Source organism: Lynx canadensis, chromosome C1 (genome assembly GCF_007474595.2).
Source record: "Lynx canadensis isolate LIC74 chromosome C1, mLynCan4.pri.v2, whole genome shotgun sequence".
Lineage (NCBI taxonomy): Eukaryota > Metazoa > Chordata > Mammalia > Carnivora > Felidae > Lynx > Lynx canadensis.
In genome coordinates, this window is record NC_044310.1 from 37,514,567 (window position 1) to 37,527,199 (window position 12,633).

Genomic DNA, 12,633 nt, shown 5'->3' on the forward strand with positions numbered 1-12,633 from the left:
CCACTATGTCTTTGCAGAACATCCCCTAGCTGGTGGTGATTCTGAGGAGGTAAGGACCCTGCCCTGGAGTGGTTCACATACCCTGGGATGCCCATGAAGCAGTGGGTACTAGGATAAAGTCTAGGAGAAGGCCTGGGGGACAGCACTGACATTTACACTTCAGCGTTGCTGTAGAAAACCTTGCAACCCATGACTAGAGACCACTGTGGGTTTGTGGGTTCGTGGGTTCGTGGGCCCTCAAATGCCAGCCAGCAGTCTGTGTTCCAGGCAGTCAGAACAGATGTAAGGCAGGCATGTGCCCGACTCCTGGTCAGGCACACATCACTAATCAATCACGACCTCTTCTCTGCTGAGCCCCGATTCGGTTTTATCACCCCTTACACCATCACACTCCGGGTGGCCACGACCACTCAATGCCAGCTGTCCCAGGAGATGAAAGCTATTTGACTCCCTGTCCATGCCAGTTCTTATGGCCAGTCTTGCTTGCGTTCATGTCAAACGTTCTTTCTGGAAACCAAGAACCCTCCACTTTCCTCTTCTTTCTCTGCAGATGCCTGCACCTGCTACCTTACAGAGCGGAGCTCTGATGAGAAAGCCATCAGGTTACTTTTCCACTAGCAAATGATTCGTCTGCCAGCCTCCTCCCTCCTTCCAGTACAGGTAAGGAAGTGCTCTTCTCTACCCAGGCCAGACCCTCTACCTGAGCTCTGCCCCCACCCTTCCTGCCTTCTTGCAAGACTGGGCTAGTAATATTCCCCACTGAGCAGCCTCACCCCTCCTGTGTCTTTCTTTCCATCATGTTTCAGGCATGCTCAATTCTCTCCCATGGTAAGAACAGCTGGGTGGGTAGGGCCAACAATACAGCTACAAATTTTTATTTTGCCAAGTAAGGGCTCTGAAAGGTCCCTTTGCCTTACATCACTATCATTTTTTTTTTTTTAAAGCGAAAGATGTTTAACTTCAAACATGGTAGAAAGGAGATAATTTCAGAGTATTAGATAAGCCTGTAAACTGAATAAATTTAGTTAATAAAAACTCACCACCTAGTACCTATTTTATAAGTTGTTTATAGAGCAGAAGAAATCCAAGAATCTGCACAAGATCTTTGGAGACCCTTCAGCTTGTCCTTGAGGCTGGTAGTCAGGAATAGGACCTTCCCTCCCCCTGGACACTCCTCTCCATGGCAGTGGCCTGGGCCATTCCAGAATGTCTGGGTTTGCACACTGGCCACAACCACCTCCTGGAGGACAGGGCTTCTATCTGATGTCACCCCCAGATGTCCCCCAGGCCTGGTCAGAATTGTCACGCATGTTCACACCCCACCTGCCCCTGAGCCCACCGAGTAACCTCCAGAAGAGGTCAGATCGTGGCTCGCTACAGAAACAACACTAAGGAGAGTACTCTTCTGTGGGATGCGCCACCTAAAACGATACCCTTCCCACAAACCCATCAACATTTCAGGAATTCTAGAGCAAGGGCACCATGTATGGAGGAAACGGCTAGGACTAGGGACCCTAGAAACCAGGATTCCAGTTGAATATCTGCCTGCATGGCCTTGAGGAAGCCACTCTTCCTCTCTGGGATTTAGTTTTCATCTGCAAAATGAGTATAATAAAACCCATCTCGTGGTGTTATTGTGAAGGTCAAAGGTAACGTAGGCTAAGAGCATGGAGTGGTGGTTGGCACACAGGAGGAGTTTTTATTATAAGGATCTCTCCACTATGGCAGAGAATTTTAATCCTGTGATCTAAAATGAACATATTTAGCACAACCTGATGAAGCAGGTGTATTATCCCCATTTTGCAGGTGAGAGACTGAGGCCCTTGGAGGTGAAATGGCTTTCCTAGCATCTCTTAGCTGACGGTGGTAGAGCCACACTTTATACACAAGCATCCTGACACCAAAGCTCTTACTCTTTGTACTGAATCTCTGTAGAACAGAACAGAACAGAACAGAACAGAACAGAACAGAGGAGGGGTAGCCAGACTGCTATCAGCACTGGAAATCCCCGTCTGTACCTGTGGGCTTTCGGGAAGGGAATCTGGAGCAGAGGTGGGCTGAGGAAGGGTCTGGATGGGCACGGGGGTGGGGGAGGGGTGGGGCAGGCAGGTGGAGGCTCTCTTGTGTGCCTTAGCTTACTCCTCTGGAGCCACGGAGCCTGAGGCTGGCCTAGAATGGCAGACCCCAGCAGGGGCCTGGCTCAGACACCAGGCAAGCCCCAGCCGGGGCAGGGGGGGTGGGGCGAGGCAGAGGTGTTTATCATTATGTTTCTGTTTTCTAAGGTATTTCCTAGAGACACCCACTGAGCCTGGAACTGAGAGACCTTTGCGTGAGCAGACACATCTGGGGGACGGCTGGGAATATTTCCAGTGGCATAGGTCCTCCCTCCCTCCCATGGCCTTGGGGACACTGGGCCTTCTTTGATGACCAGACAGAGGATGGTCTGGTGAAGAGTCAGTGCCTGATGGTCTAGGAAGGACTGAGATGCGACTGCAGAGGCCCGCAGACAGAGGTGTGTAGAGGGGAGTGGGGGTATCTGCAGGTTGCACACTGCCCAGGAGTGCCGGTCTTGGCGCTGCACACAACTCTTCAGCTGCCACAGGACGTGGGACTTGGGAGTCACGTGGCCATAAGAACGCAGAGGGAGGCATGGACTCTTCTCGCTCTGGGTTGTGCGCGGACATATTCCATGACAATACAGTGGTCATCACAGGTCTATACAGCTGGCTCCCTGACTGCACATGAGAACAGAGTTCCTGGATCATAGCTCCTGGGCCTGAGGTCCAGCCCTGCCTCTCTCCCTGACTTGCCATGGACTTGACCCGTATCTTGACCTATAGGGACCTCAGTCTATCCAGAGCTCAGATGAGGTGGACAGACTTGAGCCTGGAGGCTGCATCCAGCTTTGAAATTCTCAGGTCGAGGGTGGATGTGCAGTGCGGGTACTGCACATTTGTTTTAGGAGTGGCCGAGCCTCCAGTGCAGCTGCCAGCAAGGTCCGCACATGGCTCTGGGCTTGTTGTTGTTGGATAGCAGGTCCCCGAGAGCTGAGGTGGGGCTCATGTTGCCCTGACGTTCCTGCTGCCCTGTCCACCAGGCCCAGAGGAGACCAGGAAGGGAGGGTCTGGCCAACATTCCCACACTTGTTCGTCCCTTCCCTCATTCTTTCTTCCATACACTCATGACACCTATTACATGTCACTACAAACACAGGATGATTATGTGGTGTGTGCCCTCCTGGAGCTCAAGGCAGGGTGCGTGGGAGACAAGAGCCAGCAGCAGCCACCGGCTATGCTGTGGGGAGCAGTCTGGAGGCGGCAAAGGCCGAGCTGGAGTGAGGAGGCTAGAGCTGATGGAGGCTCGGACTGGGACAGTGGTGATGGGGACGGATGGAGCAGACGGACAGGAGTCGTTTCGGTGGTCTGTCAACAGGACTGACCGGGGACCAGCTGGATCTCAGACATGGGCAAGAAGCTAGAGGAGGGCATGGTGCCTGCATGCTGGCCGAGTGCCTGAGTGGACATTTGGGTCCCCAAGGACTTGCGTTTTAGGAGAAGGCGGCCAGGATCCAGGGCCACCCATGCTGCTGTGATTTTCACCTCCAGGCTTTCTGTCTCCTCACCCACAGGAAAGAGCTAGCCTCAGACCCTGGGTGGTTCTGGTCTGGGGCCTTGGACAGGTGGGGCAGGGAAGCCCTACCACTCAGATGGGCCATGTGGAATGCTGGATCTTTTACTGGACTCCCTCAAGGATCAGGCTTGGTTCCTCCTAGGCCTGGAGAGATGCCTAGAGGTTGGCTTGGTTTGGAATGGTTCCCTTTTGTAGTCACTGGGGGATCATTCTGGAGCAGGAGCACTGCCCAGATGCTCACGGGGAGAGGGCTAGGGTGGCAGCTGGATGGTGAGTGAGAGGGTGTGTTTGGGAGCACTCCCTCCCCTGCACCTGTCCTCAAAGCTGTCCTGACTCATGCCAGGTCCCCAGTAGGTATCTTGCACCTGGAGGCTAGCCTTGCCCTCTCCACGTAGTCAGTCAAGGTCCTACTCCTGCCGGCTTCTCCAGACTCTCCTACAGGAATTCCTCTCTTCTCTGAAAACTGTTTGAACAGCTCCTGGAATCATCAATGGCCCAAGTGCTTTCTGATGACTTCTGTTCAGATGAGGAAACCGAGGCTGTCAGAGGGGAAGGGATCTGCCACAGGCCACACCGGGCCATGGCCGCCCCAACATGAGCCTGGACTCTTTCTGTCCAGCTGCAGGTGTGGCCTCACAGGGGCTGACTCACGAGCCTCTTCCATGCTGGAGGCCACACAGGAGGGAAGACGGGCACAGTCAGAGGACCCTGGCTCTCCCCTTGATGGGTATGGGGTTGCATGGCGGTGCGGGGGGAGGCGGACGTCACACAGGGGTACGTGGACTGCCTGACCCGATCCACGCTGGCCTGAGCAGGCAGGCAGTGCACGGGCAAGGGGCTGGGGAAGGGATGGCGGAGAGGCAGTGGTAGTGAGTTCTCGCCCCCAGGAGTGGCGCCTCTGGCTTATTCTCACAAAGCAGGAGGTGGACTGCACCCACATGAGCAAGAAATACATTTCTGTTGCTGTGGCTCTTGGGCAAAAGCTGACTAATAAAGGAGGCAAATGCAATCCCCTGGTCCCATCGTAGACATCGCTGTTAGCATGGGAGACGGCCGTAGGGAAAGAAAGAAGGAGTCAGGGAGAGGAGGGAGGAACAGAAAGGAGGGACAGTGAGGGAGATGCCAAGCAAGCCCTGAGACTGGGCATCTAGACCTCTCTCTACACAAAGAGGCTAGAGCCCTCAGGAGAAGCACCAAGTTCATGGCCCACAGTGGGATGACAAGCCTTGTATTAAGTCCCATGAAGCTGCTGAGGATGGGGAAGGTCGCTGCCATTCTGAGTTCCCACCGTTAGGTTATTTAAATGTTACCGCTAATCTTTGTAAGTCTTCCATAAGGTAGACATTTTCAATTCATCAAATAGTCATTGCTGTCCTGCCCATTCACAGACCAGGGGCCTGAGACCTTGCTGGTGGTGTGCCAAGGTCACGCGCCTGCAGGGGGCTGGGCTGGGCTGTGGAGCTGGGACATGGGGTGCCGGAGCCTGCCTTCTCCCCAACCAGGCTCCACGGTGCTCACGGGCTTGTCCCTGGGTTCGTGGGAGACGCGGGGCTCAAGAGACTGGGTGGGCAGGGGAGCTGGCTTCGGTTCTGGGCTCTCAACACAGCCTCCTGGGGCAAGAATGAGCGACAGAAGTTGTCCTGGCCTTGGCAAGGTCACTCCGGCCAACCGGGCCTGTTACAGAGGAGCCCTTGGCTAGAAACAGGAGAACGGTGCTGTGTGGCCTCTCCCGCTCCATTCTGGGCCTCTACTTTTTCCTTCCTGAAGTTGAGGTCAGGGGAGGGGCTCACAAATCTCTAAGCCCTTAAAGAGTCTGCAAATAATCCCTTCCCCACTCCGGCCCAAACCTGCTCCGAAGGCAAAGAAGCAGATCTTGTCTTCGTTCTCCCGCAGAAGTGCCATGACCCTCTTCCCCATCCGCTCATTCCTCTTGTAGATGAGCTCGTGGCGGAAATAGCTGTCAATCTCCTGTGCGGTCACCTGCTCGTGCGGTGGGAGGGTGGTGTTGATAAAGCTGGGCAACTGTAAAGGCAAGACAGAGGCTGCCTTCAGTGCTCTCCGGGGCAAGGTGGGCTTTGAGCAAGCACACACAGCCCGGCCAAGCGGGCAACTTACCTTTATTAAGTGGCCCCTACGGGGGGCTATCCATTTTGCGTGTGCTTTTAATCAATCCAAAAATGCTTTGAGAGGAGTTGTCATTCCAGTTTTACGAGTGAAAAAAGCAAGAGTGGAACGTTCCAGAGACAAGTGCAAAGTCACACAGCTAGCAAAGTAACAGCCCAAGGAGGAGAGCCCTGGGCTGCGGCCTCCCACGAATCGCGCCTGTGTCTCTCCCTGGTTGACCCTCAGCTTCCAGAAGCGGAAGGCCTGGGGGGCGGGGCAGCTCTCAGCTCCTTCAGTGTCCTGCCTCCTGCACCCAGCCCGGTGTGCAAGGAACTCAAGTCAGCAAGCGGGGCTGGAGGGTCAGCTCAGTTGCCTGGTGCGGCAGAAAGGCCACAGGGCACGGGATCCGGCTGATCTGGATTCAGGCCTGGTTCTGACACTGTGTGACTTTGGCCAAGTTACTTAACTTTTCTGAGCTCTAGTTTCCTCCTGTGTAAGATGGGGATTCTCTGTGATGGTGGGTGCTGTATGGACTGTGTTCAGCCCAGCCCACCCTCCAGAGATGACAGGAGAGGTCACAGCCTCTGGTTTTCCCCATGCCTGAGCCCCGGTTGGCCACTACCATCTCCCCACTCCCAGCTCCACTATTTCCCAGGGCATAACCAAATCCCTCCATCCGTTCTTGAAAACTTCAACTCCAGGACCGTGGCTTCCTCCCATAATGAGGGTTTATTCAACAGCCTGGCTTGGAACTTTCCACACTTCTCAGCTCTGAGTGCACTATCCGTACCCTGTTATGTGGCCGGGGGTAAGCTTCACTGACATGTTATTAAATGAGGCAGAGAGCTCTCTGAGTCCAGGGACAGACCCTTTGTCATTCCTGGGCCCCCATGCCTGACCCAAAGTAGGTGCCCAGTAAGGTTTCTGGAACCTTGAACATAAAGTTGTTCTGTCCTTCCTCACTGCATTGTCTCCTCCTGGGTTCTTCCATTCCCAACATCTTGTCTTTCCAGCCTGGTTGTTGGGTCCAGGTGTTCCAGGACTGTGGACTCCCGTGGTGGGTGGGGCCTGAGAAGAAGCCAGGGGCCACTGAGGAAACTGAGGCAGTGAGTCAGAATGTACTATTTCCCCATAATCCCTCATTGTCATTCCACCTTCCAAGCTCTGTGCTCAGACTTCCATCTGGAGTCCTCTCTTCTATTTCTCTCTCTTCATCAACTCTGGCTAAAGCACAGGACATGAGGCCTAGCTGACTGATGGGCGAGCTAGATGGAGAGTCTGGCATGAGGAGACTAAATTCCTGCAGGGTTTAGCCCCCAAGGGTCATGCGGCCCAGCTACGTGGCTTTTAGAGCCACTGACAAGTTGTCAACACTCTTTCTGAGGAAAATGGAGACGTCAGCAGAGGCTGAACCTTCAGGGATTTGGACAGGGCTAGGACATCTGTCTCTGATATCTGCTGGGATGTCTGTTTCTGATAGCTACTGGCCAAGGACCAGTGTGCTCCCCAGAGTGGAAAGGGAGGGACTTCTCCACCATTAAGGCCTGATTCGCTGTTCTGGGATGACAAGGCACCAATATGACTAATGTAACCTAAACTTGTTCAGTATACAACCTGCACAACTGTATGCAGCAGTCCTTCCAGGGCCCAATCAGAGTTGGTGCCTGGGGACTGTTTGGCAAATGGATAAATGAAGGCATGGAGCTCTCACCTCCTCCACCAATGATGGAAGGGATGATTGGAAGCCCTGAGAAAGCAGGCCACATTTGGACTTGATGCAGCTAGGAAAGGCTTCTGAGTTGGGGAGGAACTGTGGCTCAGAAGGGTTATTTCTGGAAACATGGCCCTCTTGGTTCCTCAGGTGTGGGAAAGAATGTGGGAGGATGTTATACCAAGAAATAAACATTTGCTCAATCAGTGAACGAATGCATGGTGGTGGTGATGAATGTGGGTCCTGAAGTCAGATAGCCAGGATAACTTGGGTTGGAATCCTTCTTTTGCCACTTACCAGTTGGGCCGCCTCTCTACAACTAGCAAGTTACTCGTGCTGAGACTCGGTGTCCAAGCTGGTAACATGGGAGTAATATATGCTGTGGTAGGAATTAAGTAAGAGCAGCTTTAGAAAGTGCTTATTAGCACAGTGCATAGCACAGAGAGAGTCCTGACTAAATGTCAGCTTTGTGGAAGTAGCCTGGGGACGGATCTGGCTTCATCACTTCACCCCTGTGACGGCAGAGGCTGCGGGGAAGGGTGGCCTTGGGCAGGGGTAGAGATGGAGATGACAAAGAGAAGCCTTCAGAATCATCAGAGAGCCATGAAGGCAGCATTCTGCTTCCCTTCCCCTCTCCCAAGGGTCTCCTCTGCTTCCTGACCATGAATGTGCATTTGTGGAAAGATGAATCTCCATTCATTCCTTAGGGAGCCAAAACAATTTAACAAGGACAAGAACCAGAAAGTGCAATGTCAAAACCACAGAGGAGCTGGGCTAACCACCAGGGTTTCCTGGGCTGTCCGGCAGCTGGCTGACATTTTCTGCATGTTTCGTGCTGATGGGCCCTGGCTCCATGCCAAGGATGGGACTTGGGTTTGGGCCCAGGCTGAGAGGGAAACAAATTAATGATGTCATTAGTTTTGTCAGGAGCCTTAAATCTCCCATGATAAGTTTAAGTGCAGGATGCACCATAGAAGTTTAAAGAGGACATGTTAGGTCCCCAGGGCCTTAGAGCCACGGGTCCGAGGTGGGATGATGAGATAGGCCAGGCAGAGCTGCGGTGGGGCTGTGGGGAGTGCCTTCAGCGTAGGCTCCCCTGGCCTACAACCGGGACAGCGTCAGGTCTGGTGGTCAAGTGCCCAGGTCTACTGATGTCACTGACCTCAGTGGCCTCATTCCGTCTCTTTAGTCCATCTATCCAACAGACATCTTCCAAGAACTTCCATGGGCCTAGGATGCTGCCCTGGATGAGGATCACAGCCCAGTGAGGGAGTCAGGGCATGCTGTGACAGGGATGTGGGAGTCTGGAGTAGACACCTAGCAGATAACCATGAGTCCTTGTTTGTCTAGGGTGGTCTAGGTTCATGGCTAAGGTTGACTTCTCCATGCCTGTTCATGACTCAGCCTCTTAAATATTTTTGACCTTTCACTCTCTAAAGTGTCTGGGTCTGGATTATAAATATATGGCTGCCTCACACCTAACACAGGCTGAGGGCTCAGACAAGGCTTCCGGGGAAGGGGCCTTGGGGTCACCCTGCTGATTGCAGGGCATTGATGGTGTCAGCGACCTGGGAGCTTCGGGAGGCCGAGCCATGAGCCACTTCTGAAGGTGGGACGGTGGGGTGGGGAGGCAAGGTAGATCAAGACTGGGGGGCACCCAGCCCCTGTCTCCCATCCTGAGCCCTGCACCTGTCCCGCCCCAGCCTCTAGAGGCCCCTTCATCATCCTCTGCACTGAGGCCAGAGGCATCTTTTGGACCACATCACTCTCCAGCTCGAGCTCCAGGTCTTCTGCCCCTCAGCAGGCATTTTCACCCCCACCCCCATGATCTGCCCCCCGCTCCGCAGATCTCTCCCCAGGACCCCCCCCACCACATTCCCACACCCCCACCCAGGCAGCCTGCTCTGCCTGCCAGCCCCTCCCATCCTCCCCTCCTGGTCGACTCCATTCTCAAGCCCAGCCCCACTACCACTTCCTCCCTGACTATAGGCAGTGACTGTCCCCCTTCAGCCCGCGTGTCCTCAGCCTCCCACCGCCTTCCTGGCCTCTAGCTACAGATGTAGCCCCATGTCACCTAGACCCTTTCTCCGACAGAACAGGAGCACTGGATGTAGACTTGCTACCCTGACTCTAGGCTTTTCTGCATCTGGGGACGGGGCTGTCTAGTCCCTCCCTGCCTTTGTACCCAGAGGGTACAGGGAATGCAGCATGGGGTGCTATTCTAACTTGGGTGGGCCAATCCAACCACACCCTCTGTCCTACTTCAAGTACGGGCACCACCCAGAGACCCCAGTGTAGTTCACCTGCCAGAGACAAATCAGTGGTTCTGGACACAAGCTCAAAGAAAACCTGAGCTTACTATGCCCTGAAGTCACCCCGTTCCTCCCTCTCTGGGCTCAGCATCAGCCACAGGCATAGCAGGGCCCTGTCCTGCCCAGCCCAGCCCAGCTACTTCATGGCCAGGCTGTCCTGAGTGCTGGCCAGGTCCCCTCGGCCACAGTGCTCACCAGCCTCTCTCTCTCCCAGCAGATGACACAGGGCAGGACTCTGGCTCAGAGCTCTCAGACACCCAGACTCAGAATCGGAGCTCTCAGAGTCCTGAGCCCCCTGTACAAGGTCTCCAGATCCTTCCTTTCACTGTCTACACTGCACAGAGCACAACACAAACCCACCTCCGCTCCCTTGACAGCCATTCCCTGATACTCACTCTGAGCTGTGCCCTGTGCTGGGCACTGGGAGGGAGAGACAGGAGCGGCACACTCTTGCCTCAGGGAGCTCCGGGTCTAGAGGGTGGCCTGCACACACAGAACCTCTTGGCCTGGTCCCTGGCTGCACCTCTGGACCAACCCACGCCCCTCCTTCTGCTCTCTCTAGCCTCTGCTGGAACATTCCTCTTCCTCCTGTCCGTGGCCAAGTCAGGCTCTTCTCTGACCTCTCACCTTGCAGGCATCCTTCCTTCTTGCCCCAAGTCCATTTAACCTCCTGCTCCTGCCAAAGGCCCCGTTTGCACCCTCTACTCTCCCTTGGAGCAAGGATCACACTTAGATGCCATTGCTTGTGGAATGTCCCCATGTCTCCTAGGAGACTGGCAGCCCCACAAGGACAGCTATCTCTGCATCCGCCCTCCTGCCCCATATCTCTTTTCATCGCACTGTTCCTGGTATTTACAGACAATTTCATTCATTCCTTCAGCAACTATTTACTGAGTCCTGCTCTGTGCCAGGAGTTGCTTTAGCTGATCAGAATATACTGATAAACAAAACAGGTGCAAATGCCAATCCTCAGAGAGCACATGCTCTAGGGGGGAAGGACAAACAACACAATCACTTATCAATGAATCAAAAGACGTAAGTATGTGAGAAGATGACAAAGACCATGGCGGGGTGGGGGGAAGAGGAGCATAACAAAGGGGTAGAGAGTGGGGGGGGGGTCAGGCTGCAATTCTATTTCGGGGAGTTGGGGCCCATCTCACTGAGACGGTGATGTTTGAGTTAAGATGGGGGTGAGCTGTGGTGATGGCCAGGGAAGGGCATTCCTGGAGGAGGGAACAGCCAGTGCAAAGGTGAAACATGCCAAGTGTGCTCGTGGAACAGCTTGCAGGCCCATGTGGCTCCAGCGGTGGGTGTGAGCAGAGGGCAGAGGACATGGGGTCGGGGGTGGGGGAAGACCCCGGGGCCACAGAGGCCATTATAGACACTGAGAAAAATGGGGAGCCGCTGCACTGTCCTGAGCAGGGAAGTGGCCTCTTCTTGAATGAATGGTTAGCCAAGCACTGTGACAGAAAGCACACTGGGCCTAGAGGGGCCTAGGGGAATATCTAATTCCATCTAGGCAGTCAGGGAGGGCTTCTCAGAGGAGGTAACAATTGACTGTGGCCAAGCAGGAGGAAAGGAAGAGGGAGGAGCCTGAATAAGGGCACAGGGGCATACACGGGTCAACGGCATGTAGTACAGGTCAGCAGAACAAAGTCTATGTGGTGGGGCACCTGGCTGTGACAAGGTCAACAGAGGGCAGGACCCAGAAGGCCTCGAGTGCTAGATGAAGTATCTTGGAATTTCTACTGAGGGCAATGGGGACACACCTGGAGGAGTCCTGCTCAGCTCCCCAGGGTGCCTCTCACTTTCTGCCCAGCTTGTGGTAGTCTTTCCTCCGGGACTTGACTCAAGACAGAATGCTCCCAGCTGGACTCCAGTGCAAGGTCTCACCATGAGCTGTTCTCCCCCCTGGGCTCTAACTTCCCCAGATTGTGAGCTGAACTTCTCAGAACCTCCCCATTCTTAGAGGTTAAGCTTCTCCCACACACACCAGACTCAAGTGCTGCTCTTGATTACTTGGGAACGCAACAATGAAGTGGTGTGGGTTTGGGCAAATCTCTTTGCTTCCTTGAGCCTCAGTTTTCCCATCTGTAAAATGGAATACCAATAGGTCCTGGTTCCCATGGCAGAAAGAAGATTGCCTGCACCTGGCACATAGTAGGTGTCTAATAAATGCTAGGTAGGTTCATAGGTTCATATGGGCCTGGCCGTTGGAACTGGGGACCTGAAAGCTATCCACGGAGAGGAGAGGTGCCTCACCTGGGATGTGTCGTGGTTGAAGATGACAGCATTGAGATCCCCACAGTTGTAGTGCTTGATGAGGTCCTCCGTGGTGTAGGGTGCCTGCAGGCTCCCTGCTCGCACGCTCTCGTGCTGCAGCAGGGTCTGGTTCAGGGCAAACAGCACCTGTGCAGGGGAAACAGAGACGAATAAGGGCTGTGCTCAGGACCCCTGGCTGAGGGCCTTGACACCTCCAGGCCTGGCCCTTCTCGCTCTGGACTTTGGGGCAACAGGCCTGAGACAGAGAAGGCGTGTGGGGCCTGACACCGGCTGGTGCAGCCTGAACGCTTCCTCTGGCCTCCCACCGTGTTCAGCCTGTTGTCGTCTCCAGTCCTTGGCCCACATGGGTCCCCACTCCTGCTCTGGCTATCAACATCTTATCTAATAACATGGCAAAATGAGACCCTAGTTGTGTCTGGGTTTTGGAATGATGGGTGAATTTTTCTTTTGACTCCTTTCTTTTCCTGTGCTTAGGAAAGTTCTAGAATGAGCACAGACTAAGTTGGTAATCAAGAGCACTGTAAACGAAGCAAGACAAACAAACAAAATAAACCAAAAACCTACTTAGATGTCAAGGCCCAACCCAAATGCCCC

At 54.2% G+C, this 12,633-nt stretch overlaps 1 protein-coding gene across 1 annotated transcript in view; it reads right to left on the reverse strand.

The window, feature by feature from the left end:
- The window catches only part of TRABD2B (TraB domain containing 2B), a 214,743-nt gene that overhangs the window by 24,205 nt on the left and 177,905 nt on the right, over positions 1–12,633 (reverse strand). The window contains exons 3-4 of the mRNA XM_030326609.1: positions 12,019–12,165; positions 5,478–5,652 (exon numbers count right to left, since the gene is read on the reverse strand). Coding sequence (XP_030182469.1) covers positions 5,478–5,652; positions 12,019–12,165 — 322 coding nt within the window. The remainder of the gene's footprint in view (positions 1–5,477; positions 5,653–12,018; positions 12,166–12,633) is intronic.